A 25,611-nucleotide genomic window follows, 5' to 3' on the forward strand; every position below is an offset into this window, starting at 1 on the left:
CTCCCCGTGTCTGTGTAGGTTTCCTCCGGGTGCTCCGGTTTCCTCCAGCAGTCCAAAAGACGTGCTGGCTAAGTGCATTGGCCACGCTAAATTCTCTCTCAATTTATCTGAACAGGCGCCAGAGTGTGGTGATTAGTGGATTTTCACAGTAACTTCATTGCGCTGTTAATATATATCTACTTGTGACACTAATAAATAAACTTTGAACTAATTCCTTTCAGATGGTTGCATCAGAATTACAAGATACTGAACTCAGATTCAAACATTGGTTGCTATAAACATTGGTACTGTAAACAGTGATTCTAAGGAACCAGAAAAGTAGTAAACACAGAAATTGAAAATGTGCTAAAAGAGAAACAGATATTTCTTCAGCAGACAATAATTTGTTTCAGAAAATTGTACCGGGTTCAAGGACTGACTGTGGAGTATTAATGAAAGTTCGTCTAATTTAAAATCCAACTTCAGTGTCGTTTTAACTCTTGGAGGTTTGAGTGTCTCGACAACAGCAGCTGTTACCACAGTTCTTCCTAAAAAAAAAGAAATATTGTTTGCAGTATTACAATGATCTCAGTTTTTTTACTCAATGTAGATTTTCTTTTCCATTTTTCCAATGGTAGATTAAGAACGCCAGTTAACAAGTTTGTACCAACAAAAAGCAAAAGTGACAACAGGGCTACTGATTTTTTCTGCAGGGCACCCTGAAGAATAGAAATTCCCAATGTTAATTCTCAGGTGGGTAACACTGACAAAACAAAACAAATAGTGATAACTTAAGATGTTAGGTACAGATTTCCAGTAATTTGACTTGAAGAATAAAAGAATAGGGACACACTGAAGTTAAGTTAATATTTAACTTGGATGGAGTGAGAGATGACTGTGTTCCCATGATGTTACCATTGTTGTACCTTTTGGTATTTCAGGATGTCAGCTTGCTGTTGCTTTGATATATTTAGCATTCAACATATACTGTAGTCACGGTGCATTATAGTGGAGAAAGTTAGTATTTAGTTAAGCGATGGAGTATCAATCAACTGTGCCATCTTAGATGGTATTCAGCTTTTTAAAGACTGTTGCAACTGCGTCCAAAGAAGAAACCGATTACATAAGAACATACGAAATAGGAGCAGGAGTAGGCCATCTAGCCCTTTGAGCCTGCCCCGCCATTCAATAAGATCATGGCTGATCTGTCGCTGCTCAGTTCCACTTTCCCGCCCTCTCCCCATAACCCTTAATCCCCTCTCTTATCAAAAACCCATCAACCCGCGTCTTAAAAATATTTAGCGAGGCAGCCTCCACCACTTCAACGGGCAGAGAGTTCCAGAGATTCACCACCCTTTGAGTGAAGAAGTTCCTCCTCAACTCCGTTCTAAACCGCCCCCCTTTTATCTTGAGGCTGTGCCCCCTAGTCCTACTGTCTTTTTTCAGTGGGAAGAGTCTCTCCACCTCTATCCTATCCAGCCCATTCATCATCTTATACGTCTCAATGAGATCTCCCCTCATTCTTCTAAACTCCAATGAGTACAAGCCCAGTTTATTCAGCCTCTCCTCATAGCTCAACCCCCTCAACTCCGGTATCAGCCTAGTAAACCTCCTCTGCACTCCCTCCAAGGCCAAAATATCTTTGCGCAGGTGCGGCGCCCAAAACTGCACACAGTACTCCAGCTGCAGCCTCACCAATGCCCTATACAGCTGCAGCAAGACCTCCCTACTTTTATATTCAATCCCCCTCGCTATGAAGGCCAGCATCCCATTCGCCTTCCTGACCACCTGCAAGCTGGGTTTTTGCGACTCATGCACAAGGACCCCGAGGTCCCTCTGCACCGTCGCCTGCTGCAGTTTTTCGCCCCTTAAGTAATAGTCCTTCCTACCATTCTTCCTACCAAAGTGGACCACCTCACACTTGCCAACATTAAATTCCATTTGCCATTTCCTGGCCCATTCGCCCAGCCTATCTAGATCCTTCTGCAGACTCTCCACACCCTCCGCACAATTTGCCGTTCCCCCAGTCTTGGTGTCATCAGCAAATTTCGACACTCTACACTCAGTTCCCTCCTCCAGATCATCTATATAAATGGTAAAAAGCTGAGGCCCCAGCACCGACCCCTGGGGCACTCCACTAGTCACCATCCGCCAATCCGAATAGCACCCATTGACCCCCACTCTCTGCCTCCTATTTGACAACCAATCCTCTATCCACGCTAACACCCTACCCCCAACTCCATGTCCTTCGACCTTCTGCAATAACCTCTTGTGAGGTACTTTGTCAAACGCCTTCTGAAAATCTAGAAAGACCACATCCACCGGCTCTCCTCTATCCACTGCCCTAGACACATCCTCATAGAACTCCAGTAAATTTGTCAGACACGACTTCCCTTTCATGAAACCGTGCTGCGTCTGCTCTATCAAGCAATTCCCTTCAAGATGCCTCGCAATTTCCTCCTTAATGACAGATTCTAACATTTTACCTACCACAGACGTTAAATTAACCGGCCTATAATTCCCCACCTTTTGCCTGGCACCCTTCTTAAATAACGGCGTAACATTAGCCGTTTTCCAATCATCCGGCACTTCCCCGGAATCCAGTGACGTCTGGAAAATAACCACCAAGGCATCCACTATCACCTCCGCCATTTCTTTCAGAACCCTCGGATGCATTCCATCCGGTCCTGGGGACTTGTCCACAATCAGCCCCTCCAGTCTGTCGAGCACCACCTCTCTAGTAACAGTAATGTCATTAAGACCCTCCAGTCCTACCACCTTTCCATCGCTAACACCCGGCAAATTATTCACATCCTCCTCCGTGAAGACAGAAACAAAAAAGTTATTCAATACCTTAGCCATATCCCCATCCCCTACCACTAGTTCCCCTTTCTCATCCTCTAAAGGACCAACATTCACCCTAGCCAGCCTCTTCCTTTTTATATATTTATAAAAACTCTTGCTATCCTTTTTTATATTAAGCGCTAGCCCAGCTTCATAGTTTCTCCTACCCTTCTTTATCAACTTCTTTGTCAATCTTTGTTGACATTTAAACCTCTCCCAATCCTCTTCTCGCCCATTACTCTTAGCTACTCTAAATTCCTCCGCTTTTAATTTAACACTTTCCTTCACCTCCTTCGTTATCCACGGCTTATTACCTCTCCTCCTACTATCCTTTTTGACCATCGGAATAAATTTCTGCTGAGCACCAAGAAAGATCTCCTTAAAGATCCTCCACTGCTCCTCAACAGACCCTCCCTCCAACGCGCTCCCCCAGTCCACATTCGCCAATTCTTCTCTCATCCTACCGTACTCCCTAGGACTTCATAATACTTCTGACATCAGGAGAAAAACATCCACCATATGCCTACCTCTTTTAGTGAGATTGACGACATGACAGATGTAACAGGGCTAGCAATCCAGAGACCCAGGGTAATGCTCTTGGAGAAGAGAAATTGGTGCAGTTTTAAGTTAAACTCCCACCTGTCTGTAACACTGATTCACTGCATGTTTTGGTCAGTGGTGAACCTCAATATATGTCAGAAGAATTCTTGTGGTGGCAGTTTTGTTACTGGTCAGGGAAGGTGATTGTCCTTTTTACTGCAGTTAATCATGACATCACACTTACAAATGCGATTTGGGACAAATGTTACTTCTCCGTCATTAGCCCAAACCAGAATATTGCTCTGGTGCTGCAATACTCTAATAGTTGTCCTATTACCCCACAACACACATCTGCAGTAAAATGACAGAATATTGTGTAAAAATACACTATGCCCCCCAGCAGTTGTGTGGGAATTGATCACTGGAAATTATTTAGTTGTGAGGAATAATTTGATTGCTTTCGCTCTCCATAGAAAGCCTCGCTAAAAATGGCAGTATGCAAACAGGATCTCTCTATAAAATTTATTTTAAAGCAAGAATATCCATGAATATTCTTCAACATTGTGGTTGCCAAGCTGAGGGACTATTGTTTGTAATATATATGTTTGCAAAATATTGTAATATTTTTGTACATGAAAGGAAATAAACATGGAATAGAAGACCGTTTGGTCCATTATATCTGTCAGCAAATTAAAGCTATCCAGCCTAATCCTATTTTCCAGCTTCTCGTCCAAAGCCCTGTAAGATTACGGCATTTCAAGAACACATGTCTAAGTATTTTTTAAATGAGGTTTCTGCATCTACCCACTCTTTCAGGCAGGGAGTTTCAGGCCCCTTGTCACCATCTGGATTAAAATATTCCTCCTAACACCCTTCTAACTCTTTGGCTAATTATTTTAAATCTATGTCTCTTGATTAGAGATCTCCCTACTAAGGGAAATGTGTCCCTCTTATCCTTCTATCTAGGCGTCTCATAATTTTATACATCATAATTAAATCACCAATTAATTTTCTCTGTTCCAAAAAAATAATTGGTTGAATTTCATCTGTCACTGTTCTACCCATCTGACCAGTCCATGATGTCTTTCTGCAATCCATTGCTTTTTCCTTACTAGTAACAACAGGACCAATTTTTGCATCATCCGTAAACCACTCAATCATACTCCCTTCAAACATGACTTTAAAATCTCATGATGAAAAGGATATATAGAATAAAAATAAGCCATATAGTTCATAAAAAAGAGTCTTTCATCCAATGTCCCATCATGGACGTTAATCGGCACAGTTTCTTTATAATTTGTTCTCAGGATGAGAGTAACAGTGGCACGGTCTTATTCATGATGGTTTCTAACTGTGAAGAAAAGGTTCCCTTATCCCAGTAAGATAAATATTTCTCAAGTATTAGCCAAACTTTCTCCCACATCCTTTGTCTTCAATGGCCATAACCTGCTAAAAGTGCAAAAGCTAATAGTGAGCGAGGACAATGGGGCTTGTATGATTTTAGTGAATAATTCAACAAACAGTGCATCTCCTCAACCACTGGGAGTTAAGAATACAGAAAGAAATGATGGAGTGGACAATGAATTTGAATGGGTGAATTAACGTCAAACAATGCACAAAGGGGTACAAGCCTGAAAATGCTGAAAACACTGAACAGAACTGGGAAAATTACAAATGTAATAAGTGTTAAGAAGTGAATGAACAGTGGGAGCGTCTATGATAGGGTGGAAGGTAGGAGAACTGAAGTGACCACGAGTTGATGTTACAAGGCAAACAAAACAAAAAGGGCCATGATCTTATCAAAACGCAGAACAGGTCTGATGGGCTGAATGGCCTGCTCCTCATAAGTATGTTTGTATTTATAATCAATAAAAAAGTACCTATAGAGAGATGTGAATATCAGAAACACGAATATTTACCATCTTTTGGTTGAAAGCCAAAAGGGGAAGAAAAATGAAATGAAATGGGGACATAATAGAAGTGACTATCTCAAACTGTTGGGCTCAGAATCAAGACCAGAATACTGTAAAGCACCTGGTCAGGAAATGAGGTACTGTTCCTCAAATTTATGATGAGTTTCATTGGGACAATGTAGGAGGCCAAGGTTAGAGAGTGGAAAATTAATTGTCCACGCTTCAAAAGGACATATAATTATCCCGGTTTTAAACAATGTAATTAAAATATAATCTCCTTTTCTGAAAATCAATTTTTATCTGCTTTGTTTGAATCAAGAGATAATAAACTAATAATTTAAAAATCAACACCAAAAGAAAACAAACCTGCAGAAATTTGTGAAGGTTCTGAACTGTTCCCCTCCTCATCAATTTGTACAGGTGCAGTTTCAAATGAATTATCACCCAAATTTTCATTTAGAGTTTTCAGTATAATGATCAGGTCATCTTGGCTGAGCACAACCTACAAAAGCATCAAGTTAATACAACTGAATAATATTTGTTGCTTAAAATTAATCAAAACTATTTGTGTGCAAACAACTTAAAGGTGCAATTAATTATGAATACATACTTTGAAAGCAAAAATACCTCTACATCAGTTGAATAAAACGTGGACGAGAGTGGTAGTATGATTTCTTGTTCACTCAAGTCTCAAACTCAGAATAAAATTAATACACAATGACATCTGAACAACCATTATGACTTTTAAACTGCTCGTGAACAATTTGATCAAATGGGTGTTAAGATAGCTTTCTCAAAGGACAATTTTAATGAATTATTGGTGAAGCTCATGGTAAAAATAAATCTCCACACAATACATCGTACTTTTTATTCCAGATAATGGGAACTTTTTAAAATTTCTTTAAGAAAGCAATTAGAGTGCTGTGTGACAAATCCCCAATACCTTAAATTGGTAGTTGGAGGCTGGAAACTCCAGTTCCCAGTGGACCTCAGGTTTTCTGCACATGGGATGGCCACAGGATGGCTACACATGCGCAGTTTATGCTTTTTTCATTTTCAGGATTCCTGTACAAGTGTCAGTTGAAGAATGGCTGTACATGCACAGTTGGTAGATTTTCTTCTCCCTAAGCCAGAAACTGGCCCAAGATACAGTTCTGTTTTTTTGCTTCAGGTCTGGAAAACAGTCCTGCACGCTAGCACAGAAGGAAAAGAGGAGGCAGTAGTATAGTGGTATTGTCACTGGACTTGTAATGCAGAGACTTGGAGCAATGTTTTGGGGACACAGGTTTGAATCCCTCCATGGCAGATGGTGTTATTTGAATTAGAATCATTGAAATCCCTGCATGGTACTTTTTGAATTAGAATCACAGAATCATAGATTCTGCCCTCCCAGGCAGTGCATTCCAAACTATCACCACTCTCTGGGCAAAAACACTTCTTCTCACACCCCACCCCCTGCCAACCTCTTGCCCCTCACCTTAAACCTATGTCCGCTCATGACTGACCCTTCAACTAAAGGGAATAGCTGCTCCGTATCCGGTCTGTCCGTGCCCGTCGTTAATCTTGTACACCTCAATCAGGTCACCTTTCAGTCTTTTATGCTCCAATGAAAACAACTGAAGCCTATCCAATTCAATAAAAATCTAGAATTAAAAGTCTAATGATGGCCATGAAACTACTGTTGATTGTTATAAAAACCCATCTGGTTCATTAATGTCCTTTAGGGAAGGAAATCTGTACTTCTTTCTTGGTCTGATCATAGATACACAGCAATGTGTGTTTGACTCTTAAATGCTCTCAGGAATGGGCAATAAATGCTGACCCAGCCAGTAACATCTGCATCCCAATAACAAATAAACAACATGAAACTGCGGGTCAGGTGAACTAAGTCCATTGAAAATACCACTACGTCATTTGAAAGAATGTGTCCCAATGAACAGGACAACGAAGAAGGACATGGAGAAGGTATCAAACCAAGAAGGTAATCCAAAAACAAGGAGTGTGGCAGAAAAAGGTCCCAGACCTATGTCCAAGTTTAGGGATAAGGAAAGGAATCGGAAACAGGTCCTGTTAAGGTAAAAGAAATGTGCAGTACAATTGACTCCAAGTTAAAGAGAAAGATATAGGTTCAGATTTGAAGCAAAATGGGCTTGAGAGAACCCAGAAGATGTGAGGAAGCAGCCGAAGATTGGTAAATCTCTACTGCAGACCTTTGGAACAGTGGTGTTCTGCTTGGCTAGTTGAATATCTGAAAGTGTGGTTGGAACGTGAAGCTTAAGTGCATGTGCTGATTCATGGAAAAGGGACATTGAAATGTGATGATGACATCCTGGAGTTGGATCCTTGTTGAAGGTGTCTGAGTAGAAGCAATGTTTGGGGGAGGATATAAAGATGAGTTATTTGAGCATGGAGATTGAAAGTCTTTGTGAGAAATACAAAGCTTCTTTAAATTTGATTGGCCCACAGTATAACAAGTGTCTGGGGGGGGAGGGGGCTACAGATGGGAAATTCATGCAATCTGTTTTGGTGGCATTTGTCACTCATTTTGGGGCGCCAGATATCCAACCAATTTGCCCATTAATGGAAATATACTGCATACTTACCCTGAATACTAGAGTGCAAGATAGATATTGTAAATTGTGCTATCTTTCCAAAGTTGTATGTATCTGTAAAAATATAACTGGGGTGAAGGAGGAGCAATTTGACTCATTTACTGTTCTTTGTTTTGAAATCTTGCTTTCTCATGTAATATAGATCATTATTCTAAATGTTTTATTCTTTTATTAGAAGTTCATCAGTAAACTCCTATGAATTTGTTTAATACCTGACCTCCACAACTATTAAAAATAAGTAAGAGTTAGGATTCATCAACCCAGGTTTGACTCTGGGATCTGACTTGTCCAGTATTGACATTAACAATGGCAATAGCTACTCTTTTGTCCTTTTATCTAACACCAAGAAAAGGCCCAATATAAAGCTGTTTAGAAAACAGATTGGCAACAATATTTTTGAAGGTTATATATATGATTCTAAATAACCTTTGCAATTGTGGAGCTTGAGAACAGGAAGGGGGAGTAGGAAGAAAGTTTGTAATTAAGACAGCAAATCATACAAAGTACTTAAGAGATTGGAGTTGGTCAACATTTTGAAACATTACTGGGGATAACATTTTTGCTTTATGCCATTATGAAATCTAATGCGAACCATAATTTTGAAGAGATGCACTTACATGCAGAGGTTTCAGGGTTCCAAGAATTTTGACATCAGGAACTTCATGGTACCAAGTAGAGGCCAAATTACGTTCAACAACAACTTCCAGATTAACAGGCTGAAGCAATAAGATTTCAGACCAAAAAGCTTCGTCTTCAAACATCGTCCTGGTGAAATGAAAATATTCCTGATTTCAAATGTTTTAAGTTTTAAAGTGTATTTATAAGTGTCATAAGTAGGCTTACAATAACACTGCAATGTGAAAGATCTGCTAGTTGCCACATTCTGGCACTTGTTTGGGTACATGGAGGGAGAATTTAGCATGCCAAAGCACCTAACCAGCACGCCTTTCAGATTGTGGGAGGAAACCCAACATGGGGAGAACATGCAGACTCCTCACAGTGACCCAAGCTGGGAATCAAACCCAGGTATCTGGCACTGTGAGGTTGCAGTGCTAACCACTGTGCCACTTGCAATGTCATTTGAGTGTTACAGGACCACTTGCTATAAATGAAATATGTAGGATATATTAAAAAACTGAAACATTAATTAAAATATTATCTTACTTTTTTTTACATCAGATATGTATTTTTAAAAGAGAATAAATTTAAAATACCACAAATCTATTTGGTCTTCAACAGGTTTTTATAAAATAGTGAAAAGAAATTTTATAAAAGATATCAAGACATCATGTGATTCCATTCTTATTTATCTAAACATAGCCTGAGAATCAGTTGCAATGGTTTCTTTTCCGGCTCCCACAACATAACTTTGTGTCCCCTCCATACATCCCCCCCCCCCACCCCCCCCCCCCCCCCCCCATCCCCCTACTCCCGAGCTCAATCCTTGGCCACATCCCATTTCTCATCTACATGCTGCCATTTGGGGATCCCACATGGGGAATGTAAATGTACACAAAGCACCTGGGGGAAAGGGAAATGGCCAGGCATTCACCTGGCAATGCCCCATGGCACTGTTCCTTGGTCAGGGAAGCTAAAACCTCCATGGCGGCTGGGGGCAGGGGTGAGTGGAGAGGGGTCATCGTTTGGTCTGCCTTTGGGACCTATGATCTCAGTGTAAGTGAGCTGAGCCCCACCCCACTACATGACAGCATGAATTACACCCATGTATGCTTTTAAGACACAGTGTGGAAAGATCTGGAGATAAACCTGGTTTGCACCAGGACCAGACGCTGCCACTTTTTGGTAAGAGTCCTCCCTTTACGTCCTTTTCAGAACTTACTTTCTATCTCTGCGTCACCCGCAAATTTAACAATCACACGTTTGGTTCCTTCATCCAAGTCGCTGATACAAATTGTAAATAGTTGAGGCTTCAGCACGGATTCCTGTGGCATTTCACATGTCACATCTTGTCAACCCATCCTAACTCTCTGTTGCCTGTTTGATAAGCAATTCACTATCCATGCTAATACATTACCCCGTGCGCCTTGAGTTCCTCTTTGTTGTAGTAACCTTTGGTGGCACCTTATCAAACACGTTTTCAAAATCTAAGTATGCCACATCCACAGGTTCCCCTTTATCCACATTGCTTGTTATTTCCTCCAATAAATTAGTTAAACATGATCTCCTTTCATAAAACCTCTGCTTGATTGTACTAAGACTTTAAGTGGCCCCACTATAACCTCTTTAATAATAGATCCCAGCAATTTCCCTATGACAGATGTTAAGCTCACTGGCCTGCAATTTCCTGCACATCTCCCCGTGCATGCATCTGTTTCTTCTGGGTGCTCCGGTTTCTTCCCACAGTCCAAAGATGTGCAGGTTAGGTTGATTAACCATGCTAAATTCCCCATTAGTGTCAGGTAGATTAGCAATGTAAATACATGGGGTTATGGGGAAAGGACCTGGGGAGTTATTGATGGCTTGTTGGGCCAAGTGGCCTCCTTCTGCACTGTAGGGATTCTATGACTCTTTCGTTCCTTTCTTGAATAGGAGAATCGTATTTGCTATTTTCCAATCAGAAGGGACCTTTAAATAATTTAAGGAATTTTAGAAAATTGAAACCAGTGTATCTACTATTTTGGCAGCCAATTCTTCCAAGAGTTAGAATGAAGCCCTAAAGAACCTAGGAACTTTAAGCTTTTAGGGCTAATAATTTCCCTGGTGATTATAGTTGTTCAAGTTCTACTGTCTCTTTCAACTACTGATTCACAATTATTCCAGGATGTTATTTCTATTATCCCTTATTGGAAGCTAAATATTTGCTCAATTAATCCACTATGTTCATATTTTTCATTATTAATTTGCCATCCTGACTGTTAGAGGACCAACTTAGTCCTTCCTTTTATATCAAAACAAAAACTATGGAAATTTAAAGTTATGATACTTAAGCATTAAAAAGCAGTTACGAATGCATGGTTTAAATTGTCATATTAGCTTGAGAAATCTATAATAGTTCCATACCTGTACAATTTAAGCTCTCGTAATGAAACTTTCATGGAGTCAATTATAGGTGGTACATTGTTGGAATTTTTTTGTTTAATCATTGAGAAACTGTTCTGAATAACGATAAAACCAAAATCTGCAACAACAACATTTTTTGACACAGGAGATTGAGGCACAACAACAACAGGTGCATTGATGTGAATGTCAAGTGCCATTCTGGTGCTCCGTTCTGCAAGATCCTTCACTCCAGATGCTGCTTGGACAGTTGCCTCTGTAACAGCTTCTCTGGCAGCTTGGAAAACATTTAAGAAAGCCTAAAAAATACAACATTGCTACAGTATAAAAACTGCAATATATCAGATACGAAACAAACGTAATGAAAACACAAACTTTTGACTAAGCATCTGAAGGTATGATTTGAATTCTGAACATTTTTTAATAAATGTAAAACTTCCTCACCAACAATGATGACACAAACTTCTTTACAAAGATGACCTGGATACAGCCAACTGTCAACTTAATGCAACTATCCACAACTTCCATATTGGTGTAGGCAATACCTTCTGTAGCATCCACATGAGAAATCATTTTAAAGCTGAAGACCTCTTTCCCAGCAATAGATACAGCCTTTAAAATAAAAGTTAACATTTTAATAAAGCAAATTTTTAAAAATTTGCAAAAAGATGGAAAAAAAATGCTAAGACGACAAACTATTATTCCGTGAAGGTAGGCTAAGATTCATATAGGGAACCTTCACTTAAGTTCTAGCTGTATATTTGAAAGTTGAGATTTTGGGGGGCAGGGGGGTGGTGGTGGTGGTGTTCCCATCTTGCCCGCCACAGGAATTGTAGCAGGTGGGGGGACGGACAATGCAAAGGTCCATTGACTTTTGGTCCGTGGGTGGGATTTTCCAGTTTTGCGGCGAGTGCTGCCGAAAATGAGCAGAGATGGCAGTTAGCAAAGCGGTTTGCTCCTCCTACCAGATGTGGGAGATCAGGGAGAAGTCTAGATTCCCTGATGACTATGTCTGCAGAAAGTGTGACCAGCTGCAGCTCAGCACAGGCTGCATGGCTCAGTTGGACACACTGAGGGGCATACAAGAGACAGGGAGTGAGATAGACATTAGATACAGCAAGATGGTCACACCACGGGTTCAGTCAGGTAGCTGGGTGACCTCCAGGACAGGCAGGCATGTAGTGTAGGAGGGTCCTGTGGCTATTCCCCTTTCTAACAGGCATACCATTTTGGATACTATTTGGAAGGATAGCCTCTCAGGGGAGCATAACAGCCTGTGACACCACAACTGGCTCTGCTGAAGAGCGGGTTCGGGCAAAGTCCAAGCAAGCGATAGTGGTAGGAGAGTCAGTAAGTAAGGGCACAAAGAGGCGTTCTCTTTGTGCATTCAACACTGCAGCATGGATGTTGCCCTCTGGCGCCAGGGTCAAGGATGTCCCACATACCCCAGGCATTCTCTCTTCCACCTTCTTCCTTCGGGAAAAAGACACAGAAGTCTGAGGTCACACACCAATCACCTCAAGAACAGCTTCTTCCCTGCTGCTGTCAGACTTTGAGTGGACTTACCTCACATTAAGTTGATCTTTCTCTGAACCCTAGCTATAACACTACATTCTGTACTCTCGTGTTTCCTTGACTATGGATGGTATGCTTTGTCTGTGGAGCATGCAAGAAACAATACTTTTCACTGTATGTTAATACATGTGACAATAATGAATCAAATCAAGTGTCTGAGCAGTTGCATGAAATTCTTATGGGGGAGTCGGAGGCCACTGTGCATATTGTATCAATGGCATAGGTAGAAACATAAGAACATAAGAAATAGGAGCACGAGTAGGCCATCTAGCTCTTCAAGCCTGCCCCGCCTTTCAATAAAATCATGGCTGATCTGAAGTGGATCAGTTCCACTTTCCTGCTTTCTCCCCATAACCCTTAATTCCCCCATCAAAAACCTATCTACCCATGACTTAAATATATTTAACGAGGTAGCCTCTACCACTTCAACGGACAGAGAATTCCAGAGATTCACCACCCTTTGAGTGAAGAAGTTCCTCCTCAACTTTGATCTAAACTGCCTCCCACTTATCCTGAGGCTGTGTCCTCTAGTCCTGCTATCCTTTCTAAGCAGGAAGAATCTCTCTACCTCTACCCTATCCATCCCCTTCATTATCTTATACGTTTCTATAAGATCCCCCCTCATCCTTCTACACTCCAACAAGTACAGACCTAGTCTATTTAGTCTCTCTTCATAGTCCAACCCCCTCATCTCCGCTATCAGCCGAGTGAACCTCCTCTGCACTCCCTCCAAGGCCAAAATATCCTTGTGCAAGTGCGGCAACCAAAACTGCACATAGTACTCCAGCTGCAGCCTCACCAGTACCCTGTACAGTTGCAGCAAGACCTCCCTACTTTCATATTCTATCCCCCTCGCTATAAAGGCCAACATTCCATTCGCCTTCTTGATCACCTGCTGCACCTGCAGACTGGGTTTTTGCGACTCATGCACAAGGACCCCCAGGTCCCTCTGCACCGTAGCATGCTGCAGCTTTTCGCCTTTTAAATAATAATCCCTCCTACTATTATTTCTGCCAAAGTGGATAACCTCACACTTGCTAACATTATACTCTATCTGCCAGGTCCTTGCCCACTTGCTCAGCCTATCCAGATCCCTCTGCATACTTTCCACACCCTCCACGCAATTTGCTTTTCCACTCATCTTCGTGTCATCAGCAAATTTTGTCACCCTACCCTCAGCCCCCTCCTCCAGATCATCTATATAAATGGTAAATAGTTGAGGCCCCAGCACCGATCCCTGCGGCACTCCACTAGTCACTGACCGCCAACCAGAATAGCACCCAGAATAGAAAGAGAGATGAGGTCCTGCAAAGTGAGTATAGGAAATTAGGGAAGAGACTGAAAAGCAGAACCTTGAGGGTAGTAAGCTCAGGATTAGCACCAGTGCCACATGCTAGTGAGGCAAGGTATAGTAAGATGGGACTGATGAATGTATTGCTAAGGAGCTGGTACAAGGGACAAGATTTCAGGTCTTTGGATCATTGAGGCCTCTTCGGGGTCAGGGGTGACCTATACAAGTGACCTATGCACTGAAACTGGAGAGAAACCAATATTCTTGCAGAGGGGTTCACTAGTGCTACTCCGGAGGATTAAAACTAGAGTGGCAGAGGGCTGGGAACCAGAGCAGCAAGCCAGTAAGTGGAAGGACTGAGGGGCAGGTAGATGTTAGGACCAGTAAGTCTGAAAGAAGGGCAGGCAGGGACATGTTAATAAACACAATGGGACTGATGGGTTGAAGTGTTTATTTCAACGCAAGAAACATTATGGGTAAGGCAGATGAGCTTAGATCCTGGATCAGTACAAGGGACTATGATGTTGTGGCCATTACAGGGACTTGGTTGAGATAGGGACAGGACTTGTTGCTCAACATTCCAGGGTTTTGATGTTTTAGACGAGATAGAGACAGGGAGGTAAGAGGTGGAGGAGTCACAGTACTGGTCAGGGAGTATATCATAGCTGCACTCAGAGAGGACATACGGGTGGGCTCATCATTGAGGCAATCTGGGTAGAGCTCAAAAATAAGAAGGGAGCAATCACTCTGATGGGATTATACTATCGGCCTCCCAACACCCACCAGGACATCGAAGAACCAAATATGTAGGCAGATTATGGAAAGATGCAAAAACAACAGCGTTGTCATAGTGGACGACTTTAATTTCCTAGGCATTTTATAGATACAATTAAAACAAGAGGATAACTAGGGAGAGGTTAGGACCAATCAAGCATAAAGAATGAAACTTGTGCTTGGAAGCAGAGGATGTGGGCGAGAACCTAAATGAGTACTTAATGTTGGCATTCACCAAGGTGAAGGACATCGAGGATATTGAGATTAGTGTGAAGCATGCTAATTTGATGGGGCATCTTGAGATCAAGAAAGAAGTGGTGTTGGGTCTCTTGAAGAGCATTAAGGTAGATAAATCCCAGGGCCTGATGTGATCTGCCCCAGGTTGAGAGGCACAAGAAAGGAGATTGCTGGGGGCCTGACAAAGATCCTTGTATCCTCACTAACTATTGGATAGGTCCCGGGAGACTGGCATGTAGCTAATACTATACCATATATGTTCTTTCCTAGCTAAAATAATTTGCAACATAAAATACTAAACATAAAAGAAATACATTACTGTACGATGTAAAAGGTTTAAAAAAAATTACAATCCATATAATACTTTCACATTGACCACACTCCATCTAGTGGCACAAAGTTGCAGGTAGCAGCTGAAGTCTTGACTACCTGAACAGACAAACTTCTACCACAAGATGGAGCAAATTCAGTAACAATCCAGAATTGAAACCAACAGCAGGGAGCAGGAGTGCAGCAGCAACAACAGACCCTGGGGACTAAGATAAAAGCAGAGGACAGGAAGCAAGGGAGGGAGGTGAGACTAAGAGGCAATAACATAGTCAAGACTTGGAGGCAACACTGGGATGCAAGACCAAAGAGCAAAGCTGGGCAGAGGCAAGACTGGATAGAGGCAAGAAGGGCAGCAAGAGAAAGGGGGACTGGTGGTAACAGCAAGAGTGTTGCAGGAAAGATCAAATGAGCTGGTAGGCCACTGATATTGTTACATGGATATTTTGTTACCACTTCATTAACTACATTAAAGTGAAATGTTGAATAAGTCAACATTAAGTGAGAATTTAGTGTACAAATATGGAAGGAAATATGTAGGCAAATACTGTTTTCGCATAAAAGTTTATTATTAAGATGAGAAGGAATGGTTAATGATGGACTACTGCATGATTAACCCAGCTTCCAGACATCCCAATAATGCAGAAGATGGCTGAAAATGTACTGTGTTTTAATGCAGAGTTTTTAAAAATACCTTCTTGAATATTGCATCTTCATGGGAATCCAAAACTACAATATTCTTCAGCTTAGCTGTCACTTCTGAAAAATCCTTCTTCAAAACCACCTCAACATCAAGGCCTATCCGAATATAAAATATAATGAAATTTGACATACAAAAGCATCATTATAAAAGTAGCTGGTAGTCACTACAGCCTGTACGAAATCTAAAACCCTATCCTACACATTGCTACTTCGTCCTCTAGCTTCACTTTGGCCATATACAAAAGTTGCGGTATCTCCTTAAATTGACCTATTACCATCTATGATCAACTACTGTTTTACATCAAAATCAAAATTTAATCATACTAAGATTCTTCCTCCTTCCAATTCCATCTTGTATTTGTTCTATAAGGAATTATCCTTATAAATTACATGGGCTTTGATAAGAAACACAACTGCTGGAAAAATCCAGGTCTGGCAGCATCTGTGGACAGAGTAACAGATTTAGCGGTTTGAGTCCGGAGACTTCTTCAGCTTTGAAGAGTCAGAGTTGAAACGTTAACTGTTTCTCCCTCCACAGATGTTGTCAGAGCTGCTAAATGTTTTCCAGCATTTTCTGTTTTTATTTTCATATTTCCAGCATCCACAGTATTTTGCTTTTATTTGTGTTTATTTATGCTTGAAGTCTTTGTTCCCTGAATTGACTTAATTTTATCTTCCTGTGACTAAAGCTCTAAACTCTAAAAAAACTCTGACAGAAAATATTATATGATGTTTTTAACATAGAACAATTTGAATACTTTAACATTGAAAATTATATCTAAAAGCACGTGTAATTGTCTCAATGAATTTCCCATATAACTAGATACTTTGAAGTGAAGCAATAGGTGGGATATTGCTTGTAAAAAGTAGTTGCCAGGCATGCTTGTGAAGAAAGAGCTATCTGTAGTTGGTTTGAGATGGCTGCAGGAAATATGATACTCGGAAGAATCCCTGCTCTCTTTCTCAACCATTGTCATACAATATTAAAGACATAAGAACATAAGAAATAGGAGCAGGAGTAGGCCATCTGGCCCTTCGAGCCTGCCCCGCCATTCAATAAGATCATGGCTGATCTGTCATGGCTCAGTTCCACTTTCCGGCCCTCTCCCCATAACCCTTAATCCCCTCTCTTATCAAAAACCCATCAACCCGCTTCTTGAAAATATTTAGCGAGGCAGCCTCCACCACTTCAATGGGTAGAGAATTCCAGAGACTCACCACCCTTTGAGTGAAGAAGTTCCTCCTCAACTCCGTTCTAAAACGCCCCCCCTTTATCTTGACGCTGTGCCCCCTAGTCCTACTGTCTTTTTTCAGTGGGAAGAGTCTCTCCACCTCTATCCTATCCATCCCATTCATCATCTTATACGTCTCAATGAGATCTCCCCTCATTCTTCTAAACTCCAATGAGTACAAGCCTAGTTTATTCAGCCTCTCCTCATAGTTCAACCCCCTCAACTCCGGTATCAGCCTAGTAAACCTCCTCTGCACTCCCTCCAAGGCCAAAATATCTTTGCGCAGGTGCGGCGCCCAAAACTGCACACAGTACTCCAGCTGCGGCCTCACCAATGCCCTATACAGCTGCAGCAAGACCTCCCTACTTTTATATTCAATCCCCTTCGCGATGAAGGCCAGCATCCCATTCGCCTTCCTGACCACCTGCTGCACCTGCAAGCTGGGTTTTTGCGACTCATGCACAAGGACCCCGAGGTCCCTCTGCACCGTCGCCTGCTGCAGTTTTTCGCCCCGTAAGTAATAGTCCTTCCTACCATTCTTCCTACCAAAGTGGACCACCTCACACTTGCCAACATTAAATTCCATTTGCCATTTCCTGGCCCATTCGCCCAGCCTATCTAGATCCTTCTGCAGACTCTCCACACCCTCCGCACAATTTGCCGTTCCCCCAATCTTGGTGTCATCCGCAAATTTCGACACCCTACACTCGGTTCCCTCCTCCAGATCATCTATATAAATGGTAAAAAGCTGAGGCCCCAGCACCGACCCCTGGGGCACTCCACTAGTCACCATCCGCCAATCCGAATAGCACCCGTTGACCCCCACTCTCTGCCTCCTATTTGACAACCAATCCTCTATCCACGCTAACACCCTACCCCCAACTCCAAGTCCCCTGACCTTCTGCAATAACCTCTTATGAGGTACTTTGTCAAACGCCTTCTGAAAATCCAGAAAGACCACATCCACCGGCTCTCCTCTATCGACCGCCCTAGACACATCCTCATAGAACTCCAGTAAATTTGTCAGACACGACTTCCCTTTAATGAAACCGTGCTGCGTCTGCTCTATCAAGCAATTGCCTTCAAGATGCCTCGCAATTTCCTCCTTAATGACGGATTCTAACATTTTACCTACCACAGACGTTAAACTAACCAGCCTATAATTCCCTGCCTTTTGCCTGGCACCCTTCTTAAACAACGGCGTAACATTAGCCGTTTTCCAATCTTCCGGCACTTCCCCGGAATCCAGCGACGTCTGGAAAATAACCACCAATGCATCCACTATAACCTCCGCCATTGATCATTCTAATGAATACATGGCATAATACTTGTTGCAAATTTTAAACTCATTTTCAAAATTAGTCAAGTTCATTCTCATCCATGTTTTAACTCTATGTATCTTTATTCAGTGCCAGTAGAGCTGGATGCTGAATCAAAAGATTGAAGGTTCAAGTCTCATTGCAAGAGTTGAGCACACAATCTATGTGACATTCAAGTACAAGATTAAAGAAGCATAGGAAGCACTACTTGAATACAACTTCCCATGGCATGTACAATTTGTAGCCCTCATGCTAGAACCTTCAGAATACAAACCTTTTGCATCATAACATGTGAGGATGTGCAATTAGTTAACATTATGTAAAGGGAAACAGTCCCAATGTTCACTAAGATCACAGATGCCAACAGTCTACTTCAGTAAACAAGGTGATTTACAAACCGAGAATTAAATGGCTGAAAAACATGGGTAACATTGAAGTGACTACAAAATAAAAAAAAAGGGGAAAAGAGAAAGAGAAAGAAAAAGCAAAAGAGAGAACGAAGGATTGGGAGAGAAAATCAAGCAGAAAGGTGAGATAAATATTTTAAATTACAAAAAATTAAAACCTCAAAAGAACAATTTGCTACCAGAAGGAAGAAGGTTCCATAGTTTTCACTGTTCCACTGCTGGGGGGAGAGATTTCTCCGCTAAATTTTCTGCGCAACAAATATGCAAATCCAGTAAGTTATTAAGAGTAATGGGTATCTAAAACCAAAGTGACCGTAACTCATCACTCCCAAAGCTTCAAGGACACAACTTCCCTTTCCAGTCTATTGTTCTTGCATTTCATAAGTGCTTACCCTAGCATTCAAAACATCCAACCATCAGGGCTTCTCAGATCTCAAGACTCTGCTCCTTGTATAGTCAGTTAAAACACAATTTTTCAACTTTCAGGGTTCTCCACCCATTCAGCTCATCCTAAGACACCTTCCCTATTATGTTCCAAAATATTATCCCCAAAACAAAAAGTTTTAAAAAGCGTTAAAGGAATGATGGGGCAGATTAGGGGACACAAAAAAAAGTGAATCATTCTGTGGCATGAAAGTGCTAGATCAAAGCATTAAATTAGTACCCTATTAACAGAATTTTATGGCCTTGCTAGTCCTGAAACTGTAAAAACCTGCCTGAGGTCAACGGATCTTTTCCTGGTCCACCTCTTGCCCAGCCTACATCTTTCTTCACAAAAAAAAATCCTGAGTACAGGAGTAGAGAGACGCAGAGATATATACTGGATGGATAAAAATAGATGTAAACGAGGTATTGAACAAACCACCTAGTTGAAGGAAAGTTAAGATGGAGACAACAAAACCTCCGACTGCAATCTTTCAAATCCCCATGAATAATGGAGTGATTCCAGAGGATTGGAAGATTGCAGATGTTCATACTATGTTCAAAAAAAGGGGATGAATAAACTAGTAACAACAGGCTAATTAAGTGGTGGGAACATAGACAATTGCAGTGATATATTTGGTCGTTCACTTCCACCCTGTACAATTGAAGTCTTAACCTTTCTATGCACGTCCCCATATCCCAATTTGCCACATGGGTTGACTACTGTTGAGAACATTCAAGGTTTGTACTCTGATTGGCTCTACAGTGCTGACTTCTGGAAATAGTTTGGCAGTCTTGTCAAAATTAAATTTAGCTGCTGATTTTTCCATTCACATCTATTGCTTCTGCTTACATCAGCGTTTTTACTGTTGGAAGAGTATGCAGCATGACATTAGCTTTTATGTTGAACTGCATTCCAAGCCTTCAATAGGTCTATTTCTCCATTCAAGGATTGCCTTGCAAACATCTGGTCTAGAATTCTCCAATCTTGCATTTCCTGATACCACTGTCAGTGAGAATGGAGAGTTTGGTTCTCAGCCCAATTTCCAGCAAGACTGGAGAATCCCAGCCATAGTCAAAGTCAAAGTCAGAGAATGTGGCCCTTGATCTAGATTTGCTCAACATTTTGATGATTCCTGTTACTGGTGCTTCAGCCTTTTTAATTCAAATAGGGATAGTGTGGAGATGATGCAGTATTGAATTTTCCAAATCATTTCAAAGTGGCTGAATTCTTCACTTGTGAATTGAAAACCATTGTCACTAATCACAATATCTGGAATTCTTTCTGGCATTCCATTATTTGTCTTGTCATCATTGAAGCCAACTGATGTAACTCCCAGTACTTAGAATAGTAGCCTACGATGACAAGTTAGTCAGTTTCTGCCATAGGTGAAGAAGTCTACTCCCACCTTTATTCATGGCCTGTCTGGGATGTCATGTGTCATCAATGCCTCTCTAGTTTGTTTAGCTTGGAAACACTGCACCAGCCAACATGCTCTTTAATTTCATTACACGTTTGGCCAGTGTACCACTTCACCTGCCCTTCTCAGACTCGATTAAATTCCTTGATGGTTTATATGGATGTGCTTCAGCATCTCTCCTCACATCTCCTTAAGGATGATAACTATTTCCTTTGTACAAGGTAACACCTTGGGCTTTCAATTCCAACATGCTCCTGTGACCACAAGTGCAACTTGATTCTCTCAGGCCATCCTTTCATCCATATTTCTTGTAGCATTTGGGAGGGTTGTATTTTGTTACATAGCTTGCTTGATTTCAGCAAGGTGCTCATTTGTTGGATTCAATGATTCTGCTGGGTTGATGACTTCCAGATCATGTCGAACTGCTACACCTCGATCATGTCCCCTCTCAGCCTTCTCCGTTCTAAGAAAAAAACGCTTCAGTTTAGCCAGTCTCTTTCATAACTGCCAAACTCTAACCCAAGCAACATCCTGGTGAATCTCCTCTCTAGTGCAATCGCATTCTTTCTATAGTGTGATGATTAGAACTGCACAAAGTATTCCACAAAGTGGTCTAACAAGTGTTTTATATGGCTCCATCATAATCGCCCTGCTCTTATATTCTTTGTATCAACTAATAAAGGTAAATATCCCTTATGCCTTCTTAACTACCTGATCTATCTGTTAAGCTGCCTTCCAGAATCGAACAGACATTCACCGTAAGGTCCTCCATACTTCATAGCATTATACCATTCATTGTGTATTCCCTTGCCTTGTTAGTCCTCCCATCACCTCATATTTTTCAGGGTTAAATTCAATGTGCCATTGTTCTGTCCAGCTCGTCTACATTGTTCTGTAATCTAAGGCTCTCTCGCTATTTACCATATCATCAATTTTTGTGTCATCTGTGAACTTACTGATTACACCACCTACTTTCACGTCTAGATCATTAATGTACACCAAAAACAGCAAAGAACCCAGCACTGCTCTTTACGGTACACTACCGGACACAAACTTCCAGTCACAAGAACAACATTCGACCATCACCCTGCCACTAAGCCAATTTTGGATCCAATTTTCAAAATTGCCCTGGATTCCATGGTCTCTTGCTTTCTTGATCAGTCTCCCGTGCAAGACCTTGTTCAAAAGTTTTGCTGAAGTCCATGTAGACTGCATCAGCTGCACTGCCTTCATCTACACACCTAATCACCTCCTTGAAAAGTTCAATCAAATTTGAGAGACACGATCGAACCCCAACAAAGCCATGCTGACTACCCTTGATTAACAGTTGCATCTCCAAATAGAGATTAATTCTTTCCCGCAACATTTTTTCCAATAATTTCCTACTACTGCTGTTTGGCTCAGAGGCCTATAATTACCCAATTTATCCTTACTTCCCTTCTTGAATAATGTTATCACATTAGCTGTCCTCCAGTCCTCTGACTTCTCTCCTGTGGTAGAAAGAATTTGAAAATTATCAGAGCCCCTACACTATCCTCTCTTGCCTCCCACAACAAATCTCATCTGGGCCTGGGACTTATCCACCTTTAAGTCCTCTAAAACTACCTCCCTTCCAATGCCGTTTTTTAAAAATTATACCATAGTCCACCTCCCTGATTTTTATACCTACATCAGCCCTCTCCACATTGAACACAAATGAAAAATCACTGAAACCTCATGTGCTTCCTGGCTCCATACAAAGATTGCCACTTTGGTTCCTAATGGACCCAACTCTTTTCTTGGTTACCCTCCTATCTTTAACATACTTACAAAACACATCAAGATGTTCCTTCATTTTGCTCACCAGTATTTCTTCATACTCCCTCTTCGCTCTCAATTTCTTTAAGTATCCTGTTGCATTTTCTATCGCTCCCGAGGACATCTCCTAAATCTACCATAAGTCTTTCTTTCCTTATCCAATTCTGTATATCTCCTGACAACCAAGATTCTCTGGACTTGCTGATCACACCCTTTACAAGAACATGTTGACCCTGTACTCATTCTATTTCCTTTTTAAATGACTCCACTGTTCCAATATGGATTTTCCTGCAAGTAGCTGCTCCCAGTACGCTTTGACCAGATCCTGTGTTATCATATAAAAACCAGCCTCCCCCCCCAATTAAGAACCTTTATTTCCAGTCCATCTTTGTTCTTTCCCATAATTGCTTTTAATCTTACTATATGTTTCCCATCACCAAAATGCTCCCCCGTTGACACATCTAGCACCTGCCAGGTTTCATTCCCTAAAATTAGGTCTGGTACCACCCTGCTCTCTTGTAGGGCTTTACATGTGTTGGCTCAAAAAATTCACTTGGATGCAACTTAAGATTCCCATCCCCTCTAAGTATTTCACCCTTTGACTATCTCATCTCAATTAATATTGGGGAAGTTGAACTCCCCTACCATTATTATCCTATTATTTTTACACTTGAGATTTGCCTACATATCAGTTCTTCTATCTAATTGACTATTTGGGGGCCTATAGTACATTTCTAGCAAATGATTGCCCCTTTTTTGTTTTTAAGTTCTACCCATATGGCTTTAATTGAGGAGCCTGCTAAGATATTATCCTTCTCACTGCAGTAATTGACTCCTGTCTAGCTTCACTCTGCCTTCCAGATGGACTTGGCTTTCCTTCTATATTTGGCTGTGCATCACCCCCATCCTATACCGCCACTCCGTATCCCATCATCCAGCCAAATTAGTTTAAATCCCTCCCAACAGCAGTAACAAACCTCTTCACTAAGATGTTGGACCCATTCCAGGTTCAACCTGTCCAACCTGTACCCAGAAACAGATCTAGTGATCCAGGAAACTAAAGCTCTCCCTTTTCTCTTCACTCATGCAATCATCTATACTATTCCTATACTCATTGGCAAAGAACAAAGAAAATTACAGCACAGGAACAGACCCTTCGGCCCTCTAAGCCTGCACCGACCATGCTGCCAGACTGAACTAAAACCCCTACCCTTCTGGGGACCATATCCCTATATTCCCATCCTGTTCATGTATTTGTCCAGACACCCCTTAAAAGTCACTATCATATCTGCTTCCACTACCTCCCCCAGAGCAAGTTCCAGGCACCCACTACCCTCTGTGTAAAAAAATCTGCCTCGTACATCTCCTTTAAACTTTGCTCCTCGCATTCTAAACTTATGCCCCCTTTTAATTGACTCTTCTACCCTGGGAAAAAGCTTCTGACAATCAACTCTGTCCATGCCTCTCAATTTTTAGACTTCTATCAGGTCGTCCCTCAACCTCCATCATTCCAATGAGAACAAACCAAGTTACACCAACCTCTCCTCATACCTAATGCCCTTCATACCACGCAACATCCTGGTAAATCTTTTCTGTATCCTCTTCAAAGCCTCCACATTCTTCTAGTAATGTGGCACCCAGAACTGAACACATTGGGCCTGGTTTTACCATTTTGATTTTAAGTGCTGAATCTGGGAGTGTTTCAGATCCGAATTTTAGACCTGTTCTCTGGTGTCCCCATATACACTCTGCCTGGAAAAAAAAAATCAGCAATTCTGAATCATGCTGCAGAAGCTTGTGGGTGGGGCTTATCATCTAATTCCAAGTGCGAGTAAATCCTGTCTTGAAGAATTCTCTCCAATAATTTCCCTACCATTGACATAAGACTCACCGACTGGTAGTTACCGGGATTATTCTTGCTGCCCTTCTTAAACAAAGGAACACTGACTATTCTCCAATATTCTGAGACCTCCCCTGCAGCTAGTAAGGATACAAAGATTTCTCTCAAGACCCTAGCAATTTCCTCCCTTGCCTCTCTCAGTATTCTGGGATATATCCCATCAGGTCCCAGGGGATTTGTCTACTTTATCATTTCTCAAAATCTCCAATATCTCCTCCTTTTTGATCTCAACACGACTCAAACTATCTACACACCCTTTCCCAGACTCATCATCCACTGAGTCCCTCTCTTTGGGGGGGGCGGGGGCGGTTGTCTTTCAGGAGTCCTTCTCTTTGGTGAATACTGACACAAAGTAATTTAATATCTTGCCTATTTCCTCTGGCTCCACACAGATTCCCTCCCCTGTTCCTGAATGGGCCAACCTTCTCCCTGGCTACCCTCTTGCTCTTTATATATGTATAAACAGCCTTGGGATTTTCCTTAATCCTGCTGGCCAATGACTTTTCGTGACCCCTTTTAGCCCTCCTTACTCGTTGCTTAAGTTTCTTTCTACTTTTCTTGTATTCTACACTAGCTTCATGTGTTCCCAGCCTCCTAGCCTTGACAAATGCTTCCTTTCTCTTTGACCAGGCTCTTAATATCTCTTCTTAACCAAACTTGTCTTCCTTATCCTCAGCCTTACAGGAATGTGCTGGTTCAGAATTCCTATCAACTTACACTTGAAAGCCTACCATGTGCCAGATGTTGATTTGCCCTCAAACATCTGCCCCCAATCTACATTCTTCAGTTCCACACTAGCATGTGGCACCAAATATAATCTCCCAGATTACAACCTTTCACGTCCTGCTTTTCAAGCTGCTGTCTAACTCCCTAAATTAGCATTGTAGGACCTCATCCCTCTTTCTATGTCATCCCCCCCACCTTAATATCTTAGGTCAAATCACCCTTCATCTTCCTAGATACTAGGAAAGACAACCCAATTTCGCTCCTCTTATTTTAACCCTTAGTTCTACCAAGGCAATGTAACTTTCCTGAGGTGGGAACCAGAATTTCTTAGTATTTTTAGCTGTGATTGAAGCAGAATGTTGTACAGCTGTTGCATGGCTTCTATCTCTTGTATTCTCACCACTAGCTATAAAAGGAGTAAAGAGCTAGGAAGGACTGAGAAGGTGCAGAGAGGAATTGCTCTTCATTCACAACATGTCTCATATGGTCAGCAGCTCACATTTCCTCTTCTAATAAATCTCCTATTGCCCAGCTTCATATTTCAATCCTTATAGAAAATTGTGGCAGCAAGTCA

General features: G+C 41.5%; 1 protein-coding gene across 4 annotated transcripts in view; it reads right to left on the reverse strand.

The window, feature by feature from the left end:
- Nucleotides 1-25,611, reverse strand: part of vps13a (vacuolar protein sorting 13 homolog A) — a 405,759-nt gene that overhangs the window by 192,152 nt on the left and 187,996 nt on the right. For all 4 annotated transcript variants that reach the window (XM_080188886.1, XM_080188884.1, XM_080188883.1 and 1 more), the window contains exons 31-36: nucleotides 15,805-15,908; nucleotides 11,351-11,518; nucleotides 10,910-11,205; nucleotides 8,506-8,653; nucleotides 5,643-5,778; nucleotides 403-527 (exon numbers count right to left, since the gene is read on the reverse strand). In XM_080188886.1, the coding sequence (XP_080045012.1) occupies nucleotides 403-527; nucleotides 5,643-5,778; nucleotides 8,506-8,653; nucleotides 10,910-11,205; nucleotides 11,351-11,518; nucleotides 15,805-15,908 (977 nt within the window). The remainder of the gene's footprint in view (nucleotides 1-402; nucleotides 528-5,642; nucleotides 5,779-8,505; nucleotides 8,654-10,909; nucleotides 11,206-11,350; nucleotides 11,519-15,804; nucleotides 15,909-25,611) is intronic.

Source organism: Carcharhinus amblyrhynchos, chromosome 5 (assembly GCF_965287045.1).
Source record: "Carcharhinus amblyrhynchos chromosome 5, sCarAmb.v2.hapA, whole genome shotgun sequence".
NCBI classification, from domain to species: Eukaryota; Metazoa; Chordata; class Chondrichthyes; order Carcharhiniformes; family Carcharhinidae; genus Carcharhinus; species Carcharhinus amblyrhynchos.